This window comes from Nerophis ophidion, linkage group LG15 (genome assembly GCF_033978795.1).
Source record: "Nerophis ophidion isolate RoL-2023_Sa linkage group LG15, RoL_Noph_v1.0, whole genome shotgun sequence".
Lineage (NCBI taxonomy): Eukaryota > Metazoa > Chordata > Actinopteri > Syngnathiformes > Syngnathidae > Nerophis > Nerophis ophidion.
The window spans coordinates 11,053,856-11,078,842 of record NC_084625.1 but is presented as its reverse complement, the minus strand read 5'-3'; the positions used below and the strand labels follow the sequence as shown (position 1 = coordinate 11,078,842).

General features: G+C 37.6%; 1 protein-coding gene across 2 annotated transcripts in view; it reads right to left on the bottom strand.

The window, feature by feature from the left end:
• flt1 (fms related receptor tyrosine kinase 1) overlaps window positions 1-24,987 on the bottom strand; it is a 156,115-nt gene that overhangs the window by 84,008 nt on the left and 47,120 nt on the right. For both annotated transcript variants that reach the window (XM_061921500.1, XM_061921499.1), the window contains exons 5-10: window positions 20,345-20,510; window positions 20,115-20,251; window positions 19,867-20,038; window positions 15,515-15,632; window positions 15,268-15,437; window positions 14,018-14,165 (exon numbers count right to left, since the gene is read on the bottom strand). In XM_061921500.1, coding sequence (XP_061777484.1) covers window positions 14,018-14,165; window positions 15,268-15,437; window positions 15,515-15,632; window positions 19,867-20,038; window positions 20,115-20,251; window positions 20,345-20,510 — 911 coding nt within the window. The remainder of the gene's footprint in view (window positions 1-14,017; window positions 14,166-15,267; window positions 15,438-15,514; window positions 15,633-19,866; window positions 20,039-20,114; window positions 20,252-20,344; window positions 20,511-24,987) is intronic.

The window sequence follows — 24,987 nt, the reverse complement described above, 5'->3', positions numbered from 1 at the left end:
CTTATTATTTTTTTGGTTCTTTGTTGTTGCTATTTTTGTATTATGACATTTTATCATTGGATCATGTTGTACTGCATTTTAATCTTTTGTTTTGTGAGTGTGTGATGCTTTTTGTGCCTGGACCCCAGGAAGAATAGTCTCCACTGTGGTGTAGACTAATGGGGATCCTTAATAAACTAAAGTAAACTAAACTAAACTAAACTAAACTAAAATGGCATCACATGGCAGGAAACAACAAACGTGTGACCACATCCATTTCATTCTCTACTCAACATTTTTGCATGAAAATGCTCTCTTTCTACTTTTTTTTTAATGTGATGATAACCATAGATGGCCCTGTGATGAGGCGGAGACTTGTCCAGGGTGTACTACGCCTTCCGCCCCAATGCAGCTGAGATAGTTTCCTGCACCCCCCGTGGCCCAAAAACTTAACTTAAACTTTATAGTCTTTGGTATTACTCGGCCTGGGTTTGAACTCACGACCCACTGATCTTCTCTGTCTATCTGTGTTGGCCCTGTGATGAGGTGGCGACTTGTCCAGGGTGTACTTCGCCTTCCGCCTGAATGCAGCTGAGATAGGCTCCTGCACCCCCTGTCGCCCCAAAAGGGACAAGCGGTAGAAATGGATGGATGGATGGATAACCGTAGAAGGTGAAATGGTACTTTCTGTCCTGTATTTTCACTAACAGTTTTGATTGCAATAACTATTTGTGAGAAAATAGTTTTCTCCTGATATCAAAATTTTACTATCGAAATCCATCCATCCATTTTCTACCGCTTGTCCCTTTAGGGGTCACTGGAGCCTATCTCAGATGGATTCAGTCACAAGGCGGGGTACACCCTGGACAAGTCGCCACCTCATCACAGGGTCAACACAGATAGATTGACAAGATGGGTAGGTTGTGAGTTCAACCCCGGCCAAGTCATACCAAAGACTATAAAGTTAAAGTACCAATGATTGTCACACATACACTAGGTGTGGCGAAATTTGTCCTCTGCATTTGACCCATCCCCTTTTTCACCCCTTGGGAGGTGAGGAGAGCAGTGAGCAGCAGCGGTGCCGCGCCCGGGAATCATTTTTGGTGATAGAATAGAATAGAAAGTACTTTATTGATTCCTGGGAGAAATTCAGCACCACAGTTCGTTCACAATAGACAATAATAATAATAAATAATGTATAACATATATTATATATATAATATATGAAAAATATAAATATATTCTACATATATTCTACATTTAAGTGCAGTCAAGGAACATATGCATTGTTTGCATTATATGATTTAACCCCCAATTTCAACCCTTGATGCTGAGTGCCAAGCAGGGAGGTAATGGCGCCCATTTTCATAGTCTTTGGTATGACTCGGCCGGGATTTGAACTCACAACCTATCGATCGCAGGACGGACACTCTAACCACAGGGCCACTGAGTAGACTGTAGGCTAAAAATGGGAGCCATTACCTCCCTGCTTGACACTCAGCATCAAGGGTTGGAATTTGGGGTTAAATCACCAAAAATGATTCTCGGGCGCAGCCACCGCTGCTGCTCACTGCTCCCCTCATCTGCCCGGGGATGATCAAGGGTAATGGGTCAAATACAGAGAATCATTTTGCCACACCTAGTGTGTGTGTGACGATCATTGCTACATTAATTTTAACATTCACACACTACGGCCAATTTAGTGTTGCTAATCAACCTATCCCCAGGTGCATATCTGGGATTAAACTCAGGATTCGTATTGTGAGGCAAACGCACTAACCCCTCTCACACCGTGCTGCCTTTTTTTCCTATTGCTTGCAATGTAATTTTTTTCAAAATTATTTTATTTCATATTCGCAAAACTACATTTTTGAAAATATTTATCTATTTAATTTCTGCAATACTAAGATTTTGAATTTTTTTTTTTACTTTATTCTTGAAATATATATTTTTTTAAATTCATTTTTGCAAATGTAAAAATATTCTATGTATTTCTTTTCTTGCAATAGTACATGTTTTAGATATAATTTTTACTTACTCCTAGCAATACAATTTTTTTTGAAAATATGTATCTCCTTCATTCCTGCATTTAAAAACATTTTTCCCTTTACTCCTGCAATATCATTTTTGAAATTAATTTTTACTTTATTCTTGCCATTGTAAAAGGTGTAATCGCACCACACACACACTCTGTTAAAATCACAAATGAGGAAAAAATTAACATGTGACCATATCCATTTTATTTAAAAAAAAATTTCTACTAAATATTTAAGCAAAAAAATGCTCTTTTTTCTATTTTTTTACGTGTGACGATAACCATAGAATGTGAAACAATAATTTTTGTCCTCTATTTTCACAAACATTTTCAACTGCCATAGCAATAATTATTTGTCAGAAAATAGTTCTCATAATATTGAAATTTTTCTTTCTATTTTTTTTTTTACTTCATGCAATACCAAGACATTTTATAATATTTTTCCTTTATTCTTGCATTAGTATTTATTTTTATTACTTCATTCTTGCAATTGTAAAATGTTTAATTGCACCACACACCTCCTTAGCACCACATAGCAGGAAAAAACAAACATGTGACTATATCTATTTTATTTTCCTTTTTTTTAACTAATGTTCATTTCTTTGTATTTTTGGAAGGAATGAAAAATGTGATTATAAAATGCCATCCTCTATTTTTACAAACATTTTCAACTGCGATAACTAATCGTCAGAAAAAAGCTTTCTAATAATGTTGAAATGTTTTTATATATTTTAATTTTTTATTAATTCTTACAATATTACATTTAAGAAAATATGTACTTACTTCATCCTTAAATACTTCAGTTTGGAAAATATGTATTTACTTCATATCTGCAACACTAAATATTTTTTTACTTTATTTTTGCAAAAGTACATTTACATTTTTTTTACTTCATTCTTGCAATAGTAAAATGTTTACCATAACACACCCTCTTTTAGCATCACAAAGCAGGAAACAATAAAAAGGTGACCGTACATATTTTCTCATTGGATTTATTTTTTTGCTAAATAATTTTGCATTAAAAATCTAGTTCCTTGCTACTATTTTGAACAAATGGAAAACGTGACGATAACCATAGAACTTAAAATGGTACGTTTTGTCTTCTATTTTCACTACCATTTTTAATTGTAATGGCAATTACTACTCGGCAGAATTAGATTTCTCGTAATATGAAAATTTTAGTCTTTTGATTTTTTTTTTCACCAAATTCTCGCAATATTACATTTTTAAAAATATATTCTTACTTCATCTTAGCAAAATTACATTTTTGAAATAATCTTTCCTGCAATACTAAGACATTTGAAAATATTTTTTCATTTTATTCTTGAACTAGTTTACTTCATTATTACAAATGTAAAATGTTTTAACTATTGATTTTCTTGCAATAGTATTTTTTTTCAAATATTATTTTTACTTTAAACTTGCAATAGTAAATTTTTTAAAGTCATATTTTTGTTTCATTCATGCAATAGTACACATTTTTAAAATATTATTTTTACTTCATTTTTACAGTAGAATATTTTTAGAAAATGTGTCCCCTTCATTCTTGCAACAGTATAACTTTTAATATTAATTTTGCTACATTGTTACAAAAGTATAATCTTAAAAAAAACATATTTTCAAATTCATTCCGCAATAGTACAACTTTTAAATATATGTTTTACTTTATACAGTAGTACCTTAACTTATGAACACATTGAGTTCATATCTCAACCATTGAAAATGAATTGAAATCAATTTACTCCACCTACAACACCACCATTTTAACATAAAAATGCCTTTTAAAATCAAAATGTTTTCAATTCTTTTTAGAAATACTGTATAAAAATAGCATGTACTACAAACAACTACAGTACCTTCATGAAATGATGTAGTAATATTCTTCATCATTTACCTTGGGGAGAAGACTTTTGTAGGTGTTTCTTACGGGCTGCTTCTCCGTCGTGTAACAATAGGAACTAGAAAATTGCTGTTTGAGTTCCACATGAACATATTTGAGTGACGGACCGGAAAAGTCAGTGTAAAAAAAAAGTGATATAAGTGTCTGCGTACCAAAGGAAATGCTTGACCGTGCAAGGTTACACAACTAATTGAAACATGGCAAACACTATCTGCAGCTTTTCAATATTTTTATGGATAAATGTTTGTCGTTTGGATCTTTGTGAGATGCGGCTTGACGATGCCGGGTCGTACGCTTCCTCTCCCAGTTGTGCTCAAACGGCACAACTGGGTGACAAATAGTACTTCAAGTGACATCGGGCTGGACTCAAATGATGCTCGCAACTGAAAGGATAAGTAAAAAGGCGAGCGACAGTGATTATCTCAAATTACTCTTAAATTGGAGGTACCACTCTACTTGCAATAATACAATTGTTTCAATATTTTATCAATCCATTTTCTACCGCTTGTCTTGTTCAGGCTCGCGGGGGGTCGCTGGAGCCTATCTCAGCTGCATTTGGGCGGAAGGCGGGGTATTTGATTTAATTCTTACAATAGTACAATAAAAAATTCTTAATTTTTGCAATAGTCCATTGTTTTAACTACATTCTTGCAATGGTACAATTTGTAATATACTGTATGTATTTTACTTCATTTTGTCAAAGTACAATTTTAGACGTATTTGTTTTACTTCATTCTTGAAAAAGGAAAATTCTTTAAATATATTTCTACTTAATTTTTGCAATAGTGCAATTCTAAAAATATATATTTTGCTTTATTTTGCAAAGTAAAAAAATAAATAATAATTTTACTTCATTCTTGCAATTGTAAAAAAATGAATATATATTTTACCTCATTATTCCAATAGTACAATTATAATTTGAAGTGTGTAATGCACTTTTACTGCGATGAGGTGGCGACTTGTCCAGGGTGTTCCCCGCCTTTCGCCCGATTGTAGCTGAGATAGGCACCAGCGCCCCCCGCCACCCCAAAGGGAATAAGCGGTAGAAAATGGATGGACGGGTAATGCACTTTTAAAACTTCATTCTTGCTTTCGTAAAAATATTTATTTTACTTAATTTTCTTCAGTGCAAGTTTAAAAATATGATTTTTTACACGTCATTCCTGTGATAGGAGAACTCTTTGAATATATTTTTACTGAAAGGTGCCGTATGTAATAATTTCATGTCAAGTCATCATTAATAAATCATGTTCTTTTCGAATACCTCCATAACAAATTATATTTGACAAATAAAACCTACGTGGATATGGGTAGTGTCAGTGCCTATTTCGCTCTCAATATTGATACACAGAGGAAATGCGTTCCAACATTAGCACGGCTAATTGCGGTTTCTGGTACTGTATGTGCATCAGGAACATGTGAAGTGAAGTGAAGTGAAGTGAATTATATTTATATAGCGCTTTTCTCAAGTGACTCAAAGCGCTTAACATAGTGAAACCCAATATCTATGTTACATTTAAACCAGTGTTGAGGTGGTATTTGCTTGGCACAACATAATGCATTACATGCAATGATTCTCTGCTTTGTGTATTGACATGGTAGTAGGCTTTATGATTTATGCGTAACGGGGTTTATGTGTAACGTGGGTTGGTTCATAGAATTGCAGTCTGCACTGAAAGATGGTGATGTGCGTACATGGAAGAGAATGTTAGGTTGGATGCAACATGGAGTTATGCTGAACGAAATGTGGCGGTAATTTTACTGTTGGCCCTGGCTTGCCATCAAAGTAGGCCTATGCCATATATAATATATTATACACAAGGGTGTAACGGTACGTGTATTTGCATCGAACCGTTTCGGTTCGGCACGCGGGCGTATCGAACGAGTTCGGAAGCAGAAGTCTTCACAAGCTGCTCTGCTTTCTGCCTCTGTCTCTGCCTCATTGTCCCGCCCACACAACCATCTGATTGGTTACATACAAAGCCAATCAGCAGTGCGTATTCAGAGCGATGTAACAGCCAATCAGCAGTGCGTATTCAGACTTCAGAGCAATCTAGTCAATCATTCAGCATCGAGCAGAGATATTTGTTTAGCAGGGGAGGAGCGCACTCTACCCAAATTATACTAAACACTTCCCAGTCACAACTATTACAAACATCACTATGAGCCCGTTGACCTTCTAGAAACTTAAACTGCAGCTCAGCTCGCTCACAGTATAGGCTTGAGATGAAGGCTAATTAGCTTTTAGCGTAACGTTAGCTCATTTTGCTGTGTGTGTGTGTGCATGTGTCTGTGCGTGTGTGAGTGCGTGTGTGTGTGTTAGGGGCAGCAAAGTCCTGTCTGTCTGTTATTTCATTGAACTCCATTGTGTTTAGGTCTGAATAGTCTCTCCTATTGCAATTGTACTATTTTTCAGCTATAGTTACATGAATCATTAGTAATGTAGCAGCTTAGTTTTGAATAGCAGGGCCCCTGCTATCACATGTTTATAAAAATACAACATTTACATAATAAAAGTCAACTACAGGCTTCCAAAATGCTGTAATAAATTAAGCATGATGAGTTGACATTAAACAGTTTCAATGGAAACTGTTTAATGTTGCACTTTTTATATGTAGAAGAAAGGTTTTGTCCTTTTATTTAATCAAAGCAACAACTTGAGGCAGTTTAATGTGGATTAACGTGGGCAGAATTATTATAGTGTTCCCAATGTTAAAAGGATAAAGCCATTGTTTACAAATTCGGTAAATAAATAACCAAAATATTTATATTTTGTTGTTTTCTTACTGTACCGAAAATGAACCGAACCGTGACCTCTAAACCGAGGTACGTACCGAACCGAAATTTTTGTGTACCGTTACACCCCTAATTATACATTATTACATATAATTACTTCGATGGTGGTCCGTGCGGTCAAACTAGACATTTTAGCAGGGTACTGCCAACAATCCGTTTGGCTAATCGACATCAGTAAAATGTGGCATAATTACTCAGTAAACCATCTCGCAAGATGGATAAACAAGCGTAGGACTCGTCGATTGACATTTGAAGTTCCTTGGAGTAGGATTTGGATTCGACTGCACCTGGGGATAGGTTGATTGGCAACACTAAATTGGCCCTAGTGTGTGAATGTGAGTCTGAATGTTGTCTGTCTATCTGTGTTGGCCCTGCGATGAGGTGGCGACTTGTCCAGGGTGTACCCCGCCTTCCGCCCGATTGTAGCTGAGATAGGCGCCAGCGCCCCCCGCGACCCCAAAAGGGAATAAGCGGTAGAAAATGGATGGATGGATGCGTATTTGGCAACCTGAGTCATGGAGAGTGGGAGGGGAGTACAGAATTTTGACTGTGATTGCAGTACCATTTCTGGCCACATTATGACACATGGCACCTTTAACCCTTGCAGTTGTATTGAAACTTGTATTAGTAGATTGCACAGTACAGTATATATTCCGTACAATTGACCACTAAATGGTAACACCCGATTACGTTTTTCAACTTGTTTAAGTCGGGGTCCACGTTAATTAATTCATGGTACACTTTTAAAAATATTTCTTTTGCAGAGTAAGATCTTTTAGATTTGTTTTACTTCAATCTTGCAATTGTAAAAAATATATATATATATTGCTATTTCTTGCAATAGTACAATCCAAAAAATTTTTTTACACTTAATGCTTGTACTTGTACAATTCTTTAAATATATTTTACTTAATTCTTGCATTAGTACAATTTAGAAAATATTTATTTTAATTCATTTTTGCAATAATATAATTTTGTTTTACGTCATTCGAGCAATAGTACATTTTTCAATTATTTATTTTACTTCATTTTTGCAAAGTTCATTTTTTAAAAACCTAAAAAAATTTACTTCATTCTAGCAATAGTACACATTTTAAAATGTTTTTTACACTTCACTCCTGCAGTAGTAGAATTCTTTAAATGTTATTTGTACTTAATTCCTGCAATTACACGATTTAAATATATGTTTTACTTCATTCTTGCTACAGCACAGTTTTTAAATATATATTCTACTTAATTTTTGCATAGTACAATTTTAAATGTATTTGTTTTTACTTTATTCTTGCAGTTGTACAATTTTAAAAAATATTTATTGTACTTCATTCTTGCAGGTATACAATTTTAAAATATTTGTACTTCTTTCTTGCAATAATACAATATTTTTTAGTTTACTTTAATCTTGCAAAAGTACAAGTTTTAAAAATGTTTTACACTTCATCCTTGCGTCAGTACAGTTTGAAATATAATTTTACTTAATTCTTGCGATAGCACAATTTTCACAAATATTTTTTTAACTTCATTCTCGCTATAATAATTTTATATGTTATATATATAAATTATACTCCATTTCTGCAATACATTATAAATACTTTACATTACATAAAAGCATACAAATAAATGAATTATTAAGTGAAAGTGGGTTTACTATTTAGCAAGTGTATCACGATGTATTACTACAACTTTTGCAAAGTAAAAAAGAACATATGCATTCATAATAACATCGGTGTATGGAGATGTTTTAATGTGCAGCAATCATAAACTGTGAGGAAAGTACAGGTGGGACTTTTCTCAGCACGTAACTCACGCAACTCTTTTCCGCCGGCGTTCCTACGAGGCGTTCACGTGCATCATGGACAAACAGTAAGTCATTTTGCAGAGGCGCCGCGCTAGAACGCCGGAGGTCAGAGGCCGACGGGTATGATGTCAGTGCGTCTGCGAGGCGGAACGCGGCGTGGGCGTCTCAGGTAACACTTAACCTCTCTGATGGGGTCGCCAGCAACACAATACGTGTTTGACCTCAGAGAAATACTCCATCAATGTTTTTGCCAAGTGCCTGCTTAACCGCGGTTGAGTGTGTGTGTGTGTGTACAATATGTGTGTCTGTGCAAGCGTGTGTGTTTGTTTTGGATAGGGCTGGGCCATTTCTCATGACAACTTTATATATAAACACATATAAAGCATGTGTGTGTGTGTGTGTGTGAAAGATACAAGAAAAGGCATCAGGGGATGTGTGTGCAATCAAAATAATAAACATACGTCCTGCACAGGAAGTTCATTAAATCATCGCGTTTGATTTGGAAAGCAACAAATTGTGACTGCCAGCACGGAACTGCCGTCTATTGAAGTGTGTGTTGTTTGGTTCTGCTTTCAAGTGTGTCTGTGAATGCACCATGCAAGCCCACACCCAAACACACACACACACACACATACAGATATACATTTACATGCACTTAAACAAACATATGGGAAAAATGCAGAAAGACAACAAGAAGAAAAAAGAGAACACAATGAAACAAACTTGCGCGTGCACACACACACACACACACACACACACACACACACACACTGACACACACACACACAGACACACACCCTTTAGCAGATTAGCACACATGAAAGGCGCACAAAGGCATCTGTTCTGGTTACAAGAAGGAAACGGTGTCTGGACACGCTGAAATAGACAAAACATGTCTCCTTTGCAAAATCACACAATACACACACACACACATACATACACACACTACAATAACAGTTGTTTTTACTGTCACATTACAGCACTGACTATAACGTTCCGTCATGTGCAGCTCTTACAATTCAACATCAACTCTTTGTCATATACTGTATGTACTAGGGTATGTACTACTGAGGGAACTCTCTTGAAGGAATCAATAAAGTACTATCAATCTACCTACTGTATGTACTGTAAATAAGGCTCAAAGTGAGTAGATCTCTGACATTTCAACAATTGCTATACAAACCCCGTTTTCATATGAGTTGGGAAATTGTGCTAGATGTAAATACAAACGGAATACAATGATTTGCAAATCCTTTTCGACCCATATTCAGTTGAATATGCTACAAAGACAACATATTTCATGTTCAAACTGATACAAAATTTTTTTGGGGCAAATAATCTTTAACTTGTGACAAACAAGTTGGGAAAGGTGGCAATAAATACTGATAAAGGAGGAATGCTCATCAAACACTCATTTGGAACATCCCTCAGGTGTGCAGGCTAATTGGGAACAGGTGGGTGCCATGATTGGGTATAAAAACAGCTTCCCAAAAAATGCTCAGTCTTTCACAAGAAAGGATGGGGCGAGGTACACCCCTTTGTCCACAACTGCGTGAGCAAATAGTCAAACAGTTTAAGAACAACGTTTCTCAAAGTGCAATTGCAAGACATTTAGGGATTTCAACCTATAAGGTCCGTAATATCATCAAAAGGTTCAGAGAATCTGGAAAAATCACTCTATGGCTGGAGACCGACATTGAATGACCGTGACCTTCGATACCTCAGACGGCACTGTATCAAAAACCGACATCAATCTCTAAAGGATATCACCACATGGGCTCAAGAACACTTCAGAAAACCACTGTCAATAAATACAGTTCGTCGCTACATCTGTAAGTGCAAGTTAAAGCTCTACTATGCAAAGCGAAAGCCATTTATCAACAACATCCAGAAACGCAGCCGGCTTCTCTGGGCCCGAGATCATCTAAGATGGACTGATGCAAAGTGGAAAAGTGTTCTCTGGTCTGACGAGTCCACATTTCAAATTCTTTTTGGAAATATTCAACATTGTGTCATCCGGACCAAAGGGGAAGCGAACCATCCAGACTGTTATCGACGCAAAGTTCAAAAGGCAGCATCTGCGATGGTATGGGGGTGCATTAGTGCCCAAGGCATGGGTAACTTTACACATCTGTGAAGGCACCATTAATGCTGAAAGGTACATACAGGTTTTGGAACAACATATGTTGCCATTTAAGCGCCGTCTTTTTCATGGATGCCCCTGCTTATTTCAGCAAGACAATGCAAAGCCATATTCAGCACGTGTTACAACAGCGTGGCTTCGTAAAAAAGAGTGAAGGTACATTCCTGGCCCGCCTGCAGTCCAGACCTGTCTCCCATTGAAAATGTGTGGTGCATTATGAAGCGTAAAATACGACAGCAGACACCCCGGACTGTTGAACGACTGAAGCTCTACATAAAACAAGAATGGGAAAGAATTCCACTTTCAAAGCTTCAACGATTAGTTTCCTCAGTTCCCAAACGTTTATTGAGTGTTGTTAAAATAAAAGGTGATGTAACACAGTGTAACACAGAATTTCTAGGCGCAGTCAAGGCGTTGAGGGGTTCCGGTTTGGTGGCCACGGGATTAGGTCTCTGCTTTTTGCAGATGATGTAGTCCTGATGGCTTCATCTGGCCGGGATCTTCAGCTCTCACTGGATCGGTTCGCAGCCGAGTGTGAAGCGACCGGAATGAGAATCAGCGCCTCCAAGTCCGAGTCCATGGTTCTCGCCCGGAAAAGGGTGGAGTGCCATCTCCGGGTTGGGGAGGAGACCCTGCCCCAAGTGGAGGAGTTCAAGTACCTAGGAGTCTTGTTCACGAGTGGGGGAAGAGTGGATCGTGAGATCGACAGGCGGATCGGTGCGGCGTCTTCAGTAATGCGGACGTTGTATCGATCCGTTGTGGTGAAGAAGGAGCTGAGCCGGAAGGCAAAGCTCTTAATTTACCGGTCGATCTACGTTCCCATCCTCACCTATGGTCATGAGCTTTGGGTCATGACCGAAAGGATAAGATCACGGGTACAAGCGGCCGAAATGAGTTTCCTCCGCCCGGTGGCGGGGCTCTCCCTTAGAGATAGGGTGAGAAGCTCTGCCATCCGGGAGGAGCTCAACGTAAAGCCGCTGCTCCTCCACATCGAGAGGAGCCAGATGAGGTGGTTCGGGCATCTGGTCAGGATGCCACCCGAACGCCTCCCTAGGGATGTGTTTAGGGCACGTCCAGCTGGTAGGAGGCCACGGGGAAGACCCAGGACACGTTGGAAAGACTATGTCTCCCGGCTGGCCTGGGAACGCCTCGGGATCCCCCGGGAAGAGCTAGACGAAGTGGCTGGAGATAGGGAAGTCTGGGCTTCCCTGCTTAGGCTGCTGCCCCCGCGACCCGACCTCGGATAAGCGGAAGATGATGGATGGATGGTAACACAGTGGTGAACATGCCCTTTCCCAACTACTTTGGCACGTGTTGCAGCCATGAAATTCTAGGTGAATTATTTGCAAAAAAAAATAAAGTTTATGAGTTTGAACATCAAATATGTTGTCTTTGTAGTGCATTCAATTGAATATGGGTTGAAAAGGATTTGCAAATCATTGTATTCCGTTTATATCTACATCTAACACATTTTCCCAACTCATATGGAAACGGGGTTTGTAAATAACTGTTTGTTTTTCTTTAAAGCTGACGGCTTGACATAACTGTCATAAAAAAAAAAAACATTTTTGCGCAAGAACCAATCCCAGCACAAGTTAATGATTACAAAGTAAAAGTTACAATTTTTAACTTTTTTTTAAAGCAAAAAGAAAAATGTGATGATCAAAATAGAGCAGGAAACAGCCCTTATTATGACGGGAGTCCTGGCTGCTCAGTACAACACGGCTTAAGTGAAAAATTTTTGGAGTGTAATACAAAACATAATTGGTAAAAGGTTGGCTTTATTCTTCTGGTAAAGTAATTTTTCCGGATAAAACTCCCCCCCCAAAAAATTGACAATTGTATTTTATTTCAATGACGTTATGACAAAATATCAAAAACAAAAAATTACGTCCTGGCTGCTCAGTACAAGATACCTTACATTTTTCATAATGTTTTTATTTTTCGCATAATATTACAGTTCTGTTTGGCAAAATTTCTGTATCATTTTATCAAGAGTATGTTTCCTAGTATAAATAAACAAATAAATGACCTTATTATGTAGTACAGTACAATTTTGAGGGGTAAAATTTAGACTTTTGTGTATAAATTTGACTTTATTTAGGCAATATTTAAAGATATTTATCACATGTTGAGTAGGGGGTTTACTTTGTTCCATACAGTGGTTAACTTATTTTTATACTTGCAAGATTAAAAAGGATGTGATGGTTTGACCTTAGAACAGATCATTTATACTTTTATTACATGTAAATAATCACGTCAGTATTGAGCATTTATTCGAAATCAACTAAAAACAATAAATATTTTAGTAATTTTTCTATTTTTTTTTACCTTTTTCTTGCAATATAACATTTTTTAAATATTTATTTTACTTCATTTTTGCGAAGTACAGTTTTTACAATATGTATTTTACTTCATTCTTGCAATAGTTTTATAATTTTTTTTACATTTATTGCTTGCAGTAGCACAATTCTTTAAATATATTTTACTTCATTAAATAGTACCATTTAAAAAAATAATAATTTTAGTTCCTTTTTGCAATTGGAAATTTTTACAAATATTTTTTAGTGCATTCTTGCAATAATACAATTTTCTAAATATTCATTTTTGTTCCATTTATAAAATATTTTGTTTTACTTTATTCCTGCTATTGTAAAATATTTGTGATATTTATTTTACTTCATTGTTGTTACAGCACCAGTTGGAAAATATTTTTACACCTAATGCTCGAGATAGTTTAATTATTTTAATGTAGTTTTACTTACTTCTTGCATTAGTACAATTCTTTAAAATATTTTTAAACTTCATTCTTGAAAAAATATTTTTTTTAAAGTGAATTCCTGCAATATTACCATGTAAAAAATGCACATGCTTTATTTTTGTAATAGCACAATTTTTCCTTTTATTCTTTTATTTGTATATTATGTTAGAATAAATGAATGATTAAGTGCTAGTGGGCTTACTATTTGGCAAGTGTCTCACAATGTATTACTACAACGTTTGCAAAATAAAAAAATAGCATGTATACTCCTAATAACAGCTGTATTTTTATACTTTATTTTTTGTAATAGTACATCTTTTATAAATAAAATTTCCACATGATTTTACCAATAGCACGTTTTCTCGAATAACAAATAAAAAATGACCTTATCCTTAAAGTATATAGTACAGTACAAGGGTTTTTGGTCAATTTTAGATTTGTGTAGAAATACGACTTCATTTCGGTTTAATGTGTTACCGTTGAGTAGGTTTACTTTGTTGCCTACAGTGGTTAACTTCTTTTTACACCTGTATGATGAAAAATTGTGTGATTGTTTCGCCCTACTTTATAAGACATGTAGATAAATATTTTATGTGAAATCTACTTACAGGCCTTTAGGTGGGCAGGGGTGCCAGAGCCACGTGATGTGAGGAGGGGGCACGCCGTGGGACGTACAGTGTAGAGACTGCCTGCTCCCCCGGGGCACAGAACCGGGGTCTTGCAACGAGACCGCTTTCTCGCCTATCTGAGGACTCACTGTGGACGTCCAAGGCCGAAGACACGCAATACGATCATGCAGAGACAAAAAAAAACAGCAAAGTCACCGATTTGGATTTTGTTCCTGCCAACAGGGAGCAGCACACAGCAGCACAGTTCCTAATGATCTTCCAATATATAGTGCAGTTACCATGAGTGGCCACCAGGAGATAATCTATTGCTCACTAATGCAGCGTTTCTCAAAGTGTGGGGCGGGTGGGGAATAGAGACTTGACAGGTGGGGCACGAGGAAAGGGAGGACATTTCAATAACATTTTTTATTTATATTTTATTATATTCTTAGATTTTTTTTTTTACTATGCTTTCATTTTCTATACACACTGTAAATCACTTTGTGATTCTGTCTGTGAAATCCGTTCTATAAATAAATGTAAATGACCTATTTTTCCTCTAGGCTTTAAATTTCTAGGTAGGAGCGAAAGTTTGACAGACATAGCAACAGTAACTAATGGGGGCGGGGCTAAGCGGAACAATCTTTCACTCGGATGGGTAGCAGGCTAATGTGTGGTCCACAATTACACAAAATGGATACATTTGTGACTCGCACCTCAAAGGTCGTCGAGCCAGAGCCAGAGCCAGCGCCTGCGGAGAAACAAAAATCTGACGGGCTTAATCAACCAAAAAGCCAACCGAAAAGAAAATATGATGAAGGGTATCTTGCTCTTGGATTCACGGCAACGGTGGTGGGGGCAGAGGAGAGACCCCTGTGTGTTCTGTGTCTAAAACCGCTAGCAGCAGACAGCATGAGACCCAATAAATTAAAGCGACACCTCGAGACCACACACCCCAGTCACGTCAATAAGCCACTTGATTTCTTTCAAAGAAAACTGGCAGAGTAGTTATTTTAAATGTATTATTGAACTTGATGTTATTTTATGTTATTGAGTTTTAATCTATACCACTTGAATCTTACTTGATGTTCAATAAATTTGAAAATGTTAAGCTTGGCATTAGCGTTCTGTTCAGGTGGGGCTTGAAAACTCTCCCTTGTCCAAAGTGGGGGATGACAAAAAAAGTTTGAGAACCACTGCACTAATGCCTCTGGAGGAAGAAAGTGGCATTGTTGGTCATGTTGTCTTACCGTTAACCACAAGTATTAGCGTGAGGTTCTGGTAGAGTCCGTGCTCCTGGATGCGTACGAGGATGGTATATTTCCCAGCGTCCTCCTCCGCCACGTCCCTGATGACCAGGGAGTTTCCGTCTCTGTGGTACCTGGAGCACTGCTCTGCTGCCACCATGCCGTCCTTCAACCTGCCAAGACACAGCCAGCCCGCGTCAACGCCATCTTTCCAGAAACTTCTCCAAGGGGTTGGCGAGCGTCCTCTTACCAGATGACCTGTGGGACCGGGAAGGCTCGCAGTTTGGGCGAAATTCGGTACGATTTCTGCCCCGCCTGAGCCTCCATCACGGGACCCCGTCTGGGCTTCAAGCGGATGAATGGACGATCTGAGGACACACGTGACCATATAAAATAAGGCTAAATGTCTACCCTGGTCAAAGATCCTCTACGCGACAAGAGCGCTCCAATGTTTTTGACAACCTAATGCAAAAATGGTAGTCAAAAATCATTTAAATGACAAACGTACTCTGCTGTTTTGACGAAAATTGTGAAAAAAAGGTGCCAAAGATTGTCAAAAGGACAAAAGTGTTAGTCTGTTTTTAAAAACCTACTTCAAATACGGTAGTCAAAGATCCTCTAAATCAGTGGTTCTCAAATGGGGGTACTTGAAGGTATGCCAAGGGGTACGTGAGATTTTAAAAAAAATATTCTAAAAAATAGCAACAATTCAAAAATCCTTTATAAATATATTTAATGAATAATACTTTAAAAAAAATATGAATGTAAGTTCATAAATTGTGAAAGAAAAATACAACAATGCAACATTCAGTGTTGACAGCTAGATTTTTTGTGGACATGTTCCATAAATATTGATGTTAAAGATTTATTTTTTTTGTGAAGAAATGTTTAGAATGAAGATCATGAATCCAGATGGATCTCTATTACAATCCCCAAAGAGGGCACTTTAAGTTGATGACTACTTCTATGTGTAGAAATCTTTATAATTGAATCACTTGTTTATTTTTCAACACGTTTTTAGTTATTTTTATATATTTTTTTCCAAATAGTTCAAGAAAGACCACTACAAATGAGCAATATTTTGCACTGTTATACAATTTAATAAATCAGAAACTGATGACATAGTGCTGTATTTTACTTCATCTCTTTTTTTCAACCAAACATGTATTGCTGTGATTAGGGGGTACTTGAATTAAAAAAAATGTTCACAGGGGGTACATCACTGAAAAAAGGTTGAGAACCACTGCTCTAAATGACGAAAGCGCTCTGCTGTTAAGAATACGGTGAAAAAATGTGTCAAAGATTGTCAAGACGACAAGAGTGTTTGGCTGTTTTTAAAAACATACTTCAAATGCAGTAGTCAAAAATCTTGTAAATCAGTGGTCCCCAACCACCAGGCCGCGGCTCGATTGGTGCCGGGCCGCAGAATAATTATTTATTTATTTTTTCATTCTTTTTAATTTATTTATTTTTTATTAAATCAACATAAAAAACACAAGATACACTTACAATTAGTGCACCAACCCAAAAAAACCTCATTTTTTCATGACAAAAAAAACAAAACAAAAACGCCGGGCCACGGGACAATATATCAAGCGTTGACCGGTCCGCAGCTACAAAAAGGTTGGGGACCACAGCTCGAAATGACGAAAGCGCTCTGCTGTTAAGAATATGGTGAAAAAACGTGTCAAAGATTGTTATTGGGACAAGAGAGTTTGGCTGTTTTTAAAAACATACTTCAAATGCAGTAGTCAAAGATCCTCTAAATGACGAAAGCGCTCTGCTGTTAAGAATATGGTGTAAAAAATGTGTGTCAAAGATTGTCTATATAAGAGAGTGTCCGCCCTGAGATCGGTAGGTCGTGAGTTCAAACCCCAGCTGAGACATAACAAAGACTATAAAAAAAAAATGGGAGCCATTACCTCCCTGCTTGACACTGAGCATCAAGGGTTGGAATTGGGGGTTAAATTACCAAAAATTATTCCCGGGCGCGGCCACCACTGCTGCTCACGGCTCCCCTCACATCCGAGGGGGTGATCAAGGGTGATGGGTCGAATGCAAAGAATAATTTCGCCACACCTTGTGTGTGTGTGTGACAATCATTGGTACTTAAAAGAGTGTTTTGCTGTTTTTGGGAAAACCGTTAAAATAATGTGTCAAAGATTGTCTATATTACAAGTGTTTTTTTGTTTTTAAGAACCTACTTTCAAGTAGTCAAAGACCCTCCACGTGACAATGGCACTGTGCTGTTTAAGGATCTGCTGAGAATTCTTTATCCAAAGATCATCTATATAACAGAAGCGCTCTGATGTTTTTAACAAAATTGTAAAAAAAAAAATGTGTGTCAAATATTGTCTAAATGACAAGGGGGTTTTGTTGTTTTGAAGAACTTACTTCAAATACAGTAGCCAAAGGTCATCTAAATAACAAATACATTAGTCAAAGGTATGCTGTTTTTAGGAATCTACTGCAAATGTGTTAGTCGAAGATCATCGAAATGACAGAAACTCTCCGCTGTTTTGAAGAAAATGGTGAAAAAATGTGTTCCAAAGATTGTCTATACGACAAGAGTGTTTTGCTGTTTTTAAGAACCTACTTCAAGCAGTCAAAAAATTCTGTACATGACAAAGGTACTCTGCCGTTTTTAGGAATCGGCTGTGAATTTTTTTAGTCAAAGAACATCTAAATGACAGAAGGGCTATGTAGTTTATAGGAAAATTGTAGTCAAAGATACTGTATTTTGTGGTTTTTAGGGATCTCTGTCAAAAAGATAATTTAGACAACAAGCACAATGCTGTTTTTAGGAATCTGTTGCAATCCTCTACATGAAAATAATGGCATTGCGGTTTTTAGTGATTAAGAGCAAAAAATGGGAGCCAAGGATTCTTAAAATAACAAGAGCGCTCTGCTGTTTTTAAGGATCAAATGCAAAAAAAATTGTCAAAGATAATTCAAACAACACATATAATGCTGTTGTTAGGAATCAAAAACGCTGGTCAAAGATACGCTACAGCATATGAAACAGATGCTATGCTATTTTTAGAGATCTGCAGCAAAAAAGTTAGTCAAAGATCATCTATGTGAAAACAAAGCTCCGCTGTTTTTAGAAATCTGCTGCAGGAATGCTGGTCAAAGATCCGCTAAATAAGACAGGAGTGCTTTGCTGTTTTGGGGAATCTTTCGCAAACATTCTAGTAAAAAATCCTGTACTTTGCTATTTTCAGGGATCTACAACAAAAATGTTAGCCAAAGATCCTGAAATAACAAAAGTTCTTTGCTGTTTTTAGTGACCGACGGCAAAAACGCCAGCCAAAGGTAATTTATACAACAAGTGCAATGCTGTTTTTTTGGAATCTGCTGCAAAAATGCTGGTCAAGAACCCTCTATATAAAAGTAATGTTTTGGTTATTTAAAGATCCACAGCAAAAATGCAAGTCAAATATAATTTATATCAAAATAATGATCAGCTGTTTTTAGGGATCTACTACAAAAAACCTAGTCAAAGATCACCTATTTGAAAAAAATGCTTGGCATTTTTGGGGAATCTGCTGTTCAAATATTAATTACAAAAGTGCGCTGCTGTTTTTAAGGACCTACTGTAAAAACGCTTGCCAAAGATCATGTAAATGACAGGAGTGCTCTGCTGTTTTCAAAAATCGACTTAAAAAGCAGAACTGTTTTTTTTAAAGAAAATTATACAAATACAAAGGTCAAAAATCCACTGCATCAAAATATTTTGCTGATTTTTCCCACCAAAAAGCCTCGTCTAATATCATCTATATGAAAATGTTTTGCTGTTTTTAGGAACCAAGACCAAAATTCTAGTCAAAGATCATTCATATAAAAATAATCATCTGCTGTTTTTAGGGATCTATCACAAAAGGGCTACTCAAAGATCGTCTATATGAAAATAATGCTTTGCTGTTTTGGGGAATCTGCTGCAAAAAGGATGTTCAAAGATCCTGTAAATTAAAGGAGTGCTCTGAAGTTTTTAGGGATCTAGTTAAAGAAAACAGCACTGCTTGCTGTTTTTAAGAAAATGATGATACACAAGTCAAAGAGTCATTACATCACAAGAATGTTGTTCTGTTTTTAACAATCCACTATAAAATGCTGGTCAAAGATCCTGTATGTGATTGGAGTGTTTTGCTGTTTTTAGGGATCTACAGCAAAAACGCTGGTCAAATATCATCTATGTGAAAATAATGATTTGCTGTCATTTGGACTCTTTTGCAAAATGCTGTTCAAAGATCCTGTATATTACAGGAGTGCGCTGCTGTTTTTTTTTCATAGAGAAATACAATCATGTGTGCTTACGGACTGTATCCCTGCAGACTGTATTGATCTATATTGATATATAATGTATATATGGTGTTTTTTATGTTGATTCAATAATTAAAAAAATAAAAAAAAAATATATATATATATATATATATATATATATATATATATATATATATATATATATATATATATATATATATATATATTATTTTTTTGTTTGTTTTTAATTTCTTGTGAGGCCCGGTGGTTGGGGACCACTGCTGTATATGATCGGAGTTATCCGCCGTTTTTAAAGGTTTGAGACGAACAAACGCTCACCGTAGACGGTCACCGTGACTTTCTGCTGCTTGGTCTTGTCGCCGCTGCTGACGCGGCAGGTGTACAGGCCGCGGTCGGAGCGCTGCAGCTTGGTGATGGTGAGGATGCTGTAGAACAACATGTGGGTTCTGTGCTTCAGGAGGCGTTTGGAGGTGGAGCCTCTGGCGCTGCTCTGTACAGACAGGAAGCACACCACTTGTCATTGGACAGAACGCCACAGGTGTGTATGATTGTGTTGATGGTCCCACCTTTCCCGGGTAGTCCCAGGTGATGTTGACCCTGGTGTTGAGTTCTCCGGTGGCGGTGCAGTTCAGAACCAGCCTCTCCCCCTTCAAGGCCTGCACGGGGCCGGTGCTGTTCAGATACACATCCATGATTTCACTCACTGGAACAACACAGGAAGCACTCGTTACGGGACACTTTAGAATGAAAGCATCGAGCGCGAGGCTCAAGGGCGAGGCTGACGGCGGCGGCTGACCCGGTCTGTGGACGAAGTAAATACGCGACTTGTGCGTGACGCCGTCCACGACGCTCTGGCAGAAGAAGAGGCCGATGTAGAAGAAGGTGGGACTGCGGATGGTGAAGCCCTGCTTGCTGCTCCACAAGATGTTCCTCTGGTCCGGACTCAGGCTGTGGTCGGGGAACTGTGGGAGGACAGACGACATGTTGGAGATCCGCTGCCATGACGACACAGCGCCGAAAGAAAACACTGTTAAAAAAAAGTCAGGGGATTTTTTGGGGTAAAAAAAAAAAAAAAAGTATTGTTTTTATTTACACTAGCGACACTGAGATCATTATTCACGCATCCGTTACGTCTCGTCTCGATTACTGTAACGTATTATTCTCGGGTCTCCCTATTTCTAGCATTTGTCACATGAGAGGCGCATGGTGATGCGGGTTTTGTTCTACCAAGATGCAAAAGGACGGATCCGGACAGGACTAGCAGGTAATGACATGATTTAAAGTCCTACTTAAATTAGATTTTCTTATTCAAACGGGGATAGCAGGTCCATTCTATGTGTCATACTTGATCATTTTGCGATATTGCCATATTTTTACTGAAAGGATTTAGTAGAGAACATCGACGATAAAGTTCGCAACTTTTGGTCACTAAGAGAAAAGCCTTGCCTTGACGTCACCCGTTGAGGGCTCCTCACATCTTCTCATTGTTTTTAATGGGAGCCTCCAACAAAAAGAGAAAAACGACAATTTCCCCATTAATTTGAGCGAGGATGAAAGATTCGGGTTTGAGGATATTGATAGCGACGGACTAGAAAAATAAATAAAAAAAATAAACGCGGTTGCATTGGGACGTATTCAGATGTTTTTAGACACATTTACTAGGATAATTCTGGGAAATCCCTTATCTTTCTATTGTGTTGCTAGTGTTTTAGTGAGTTTAATAGTACCTGATAGTCGGAGGGGTTAGTCCACGGGTGTCTTGAGGCCAGTGTCTGATGGAAGTCGACGGCAGCTGTTTGGATGGCACAAGCTCAGCTGATCTCCGGTAAGTGGCGAATTTTTACCACAATTTTCTCACCGAAAACTGCTGGTTGACATTTGGTCGGGATCCATGTTCGCTTGACCGCTCTGATCCATAGTAAAGCTTCACCTCCGGGAATTTTAAACAAGGAATCACCGTGTGTTTGTGTGGCTAAAGGCTAAAGCTTCCCAACTCCATCTTTCTACTTTGACTTCTCCATTATTAATTGAACAAATTGCAAAAGATTCAGCAACCGTATAATTACACAATACTGTGTAATTATACGGTTAAAGCAGACGACTTTTAGCTGTGTGTGTGCGCAGCGCTAATATTTCCTAACAGTCCATGACGTCACGCGTACACGTCCGCGTCGTTTTCAACAAGAAACTCCCGGGAAATTTAAAATTGTAATTTAGCAAACTAAAAAGGTCGTATTGGCATTTGTTGCAATGTTGATATTTCATCATTGATATATAAACTATCAGACTGAGTGGTCGGCAGTAGTGGGTTTCAGTAGGCCTTTTATAGAACAATAACACAAAACTGGTACAAAACAGAATAAATGGTAAATGGGTTGTACTTATATAGCTCTTTTCTACCTTCAAGGTACTCAAAGCGCTTTGACACTACTTCCACATTTACCCATACATTCACACACTGATGGAGGGAGCTGCCATGCAAGGCGCCAACCAGCACCCATCAGGAGCAAGGGTTAAGTGTCTTGCTCAGGACACAACGGACGTGACGAGGTTGGTACTAGGTGGGAATTGAACCAGGGACGCTCGGGTTGCACACGGCCACTCTGCCCACTGCGCCACGCCGTCCCAGAAAACAAAACCGACTGGTAGAGGTGCCGAGTGCACCGGAACCTAAGGCTAACACTTAGCTGTGATAACTAGCAGGGGCTAGGAGACAAGAAAAAAATTACGTGGCAGACTGCCAAAGGTAGGCTTAAATGACGACAGTCATGACAAAACAGGTGCGTGTCGGGAACACAAGCACCAGGTGAAAATAATATGTAACCTTGGTAACAAACTCAGGTGCATAAACCGGAAAAAAAGGAGTCCAAGACTAACAGAATGCGGAAGAAGAAAGTTTGATCATATTACGCCTATACTGTATATACCTTTATATACATACATATTCACATACATACATATATATATATATATATATATATATATATATATATATATATATATATATATATATATTTCTATACTGGCTCACCTGCATTGGCTTCCTGTGCACTTACGATGTGACTTTAATGTTTTACTACTTACGTATAAAATTCTACACGGTCTAGCTCCATCCTATCTTGCCGATTGTATTGTACCATATGTCCCGGCAAGAAATCTGTGTTCAAAGAACTCCAGCTTATTAGTGATTCCTAGAGCCCCAAAAAAAGTCTGCGGGCTATAGAGCGTTTTCTATTCGGGTTCCAGTACTGTGGAATGCCCTCCCCGTAACAGTTAGAGATGCTACCTCAGTAGAAACATTTAAGTCCCATCTTAAGCTCATTTGCATACTCTAGCTTTTAAATAGACCCCCTTTTTAGACCAGTTGATCTGCCGTTTCTTTTCTTTTCTACTCTGCCCCCCTCTCCCTTGTGGTAGGGGAGGCACAAGTCCGGTGAAGTGCTGACTGTCCGGAGTCGGGACCGCTTGCCTGTGCATCGGTTGGGGACATCTCTGCGCTGCTGACCCGTCTCCGCTCAGGATGGTCTCCTGCTGGCCCCACAATGAACTGGACTCTCACTATTATGTTAGATCCACTATGGACTGGACTCTCACTATTATGTTAGATCCACTATGGACTGGACTCTCACTATTATGTTAGATCCACTTTGGACTGGACTCTCACTATTATGTTAGATCCACTATGGACTGGATTTTCACAATATTATGTTAGACCCACTTGATGTCCATTGCATCCTGTCTCCCCTAGAGGGGGTGAGGGGGTCACCCACATCTGCGGTACTCTCCAAGGTTTCTCATAGTCATTCACATTGACATCACAAAGGGGTTGTGAGTTTTTCCTTGCCCTTATGTGGTCTTTGATTTTAGGGCTGTATAAATAAACATTGATTGATATATTTACAGCAATGCATAGTAAAAACAACAACGGGTGATTTTACCGTAAAAAATCTGGCAGCTCCGTTGCCAGAATTTTCTTGCAAAAAAAACAAAAATTTACATTTACAGTAAAAACACTATGTAAAAATGAGATGCAAAATGTTCTAAGATCAACAGAACACCTTACATCAGTAGTTCTCAAACTTTTTTTTACCAAGTACCACCTCAGAAAACACTTGGCTCTCCAAGTACCACCATCACGACCAACATTAAAATACAGTAGCATAGTAGGCCTAAGTATTATTAAAAACAAGGAAGAGGTTTTATTTAACAATTATATGTAATACGTTTGGTCACTGTAACATTAAACACAGTCTGAACAGTAAGACTGTGTTTGAATATAGGAAAATAAAACACTGTTCTTTTAATCAAGCTATTGGTGCACACACCACATTTTGAAAATCACTGCTCTAAATGGTCATGACAGGGACAGGAAATAGAAATATGGAGTTAGTAATATAATGTGATTGTATAAACGCCTGGATGATAGAATTGGAAAATTTTGATTTAAAAATGCATTTGGATTCATATTTACTTCAAGGTGCATTATTTATTTGAAAAAATATTTTTTAAGGAATAAACATTTTCACCACCTGGTAATGCTTTGCTGCCCCCTGTTGGTATGGAGGGTAAAAGTCAAAGAGCTCAGGTTCGGACTTAAAAACGTATTGTCATTTCATAATACTTTGTTAGTCTGTAGGGTGGAGTTCAAAGTAATACATTAACATTCTACTTAAAGAAATGATCGGTTTTATTTTTATTTTTCAGGAACAACTTTGGTCTCATTTCATACGTATTATTATGCCTCATTTCTTCACGTTACGAATGTTTGGCCTTTTGCAGAAGTTACTTTCTTCAGTCTTCTGATTGGTTGGATTGAGGTTATAGGGCCACCTCTTGTTTTGAAATATTTTCAAAATTAATTTATATTAGTACAAATATTTTAGGGTGGCATTAAAAAAAAAGGATGATTAAAAAATATTATACTGGAATGAGTTCAATTTTGAGGCTAAATTTATGAGAGGAAACGTGAATTGAAACGTGAATTACCATGAATTGATTAACGTGGACCCCTATTTAAACAAGTTGAAAAACGTATTCGGGTGTTACCATTTAGTGGTCAATTGTACGGAATATGTACTGAACTGTGCAATCTACTAAAAAAAGTTTCAATCAATCAATCAGAAGGTTCTGATTGTTGAAATCAGGCGGGGTTGCTTTTGAGGGGTTATTTACGCTACGTATCGCTTTGACATATTTTCCAATGCAATATGTGAGTATGAATATTTTAGGGCCACATAAAAAAAAGATGATAAAAAAAATACTGGAATAAGTTCAGAAATTTAGGCTAAATTTATGAGTGGAAACTTGAAGGCTCTGACGGTTGAAATCAGGCAGGGTTGCTTTTGAGGGGTTACAGCATTACTTCTTGCTTTGACATATTTTCAAATGCAATAAGTGAGTATGAATATTTTAAGGTTTGCTTTAAAAAAAGATGATTAA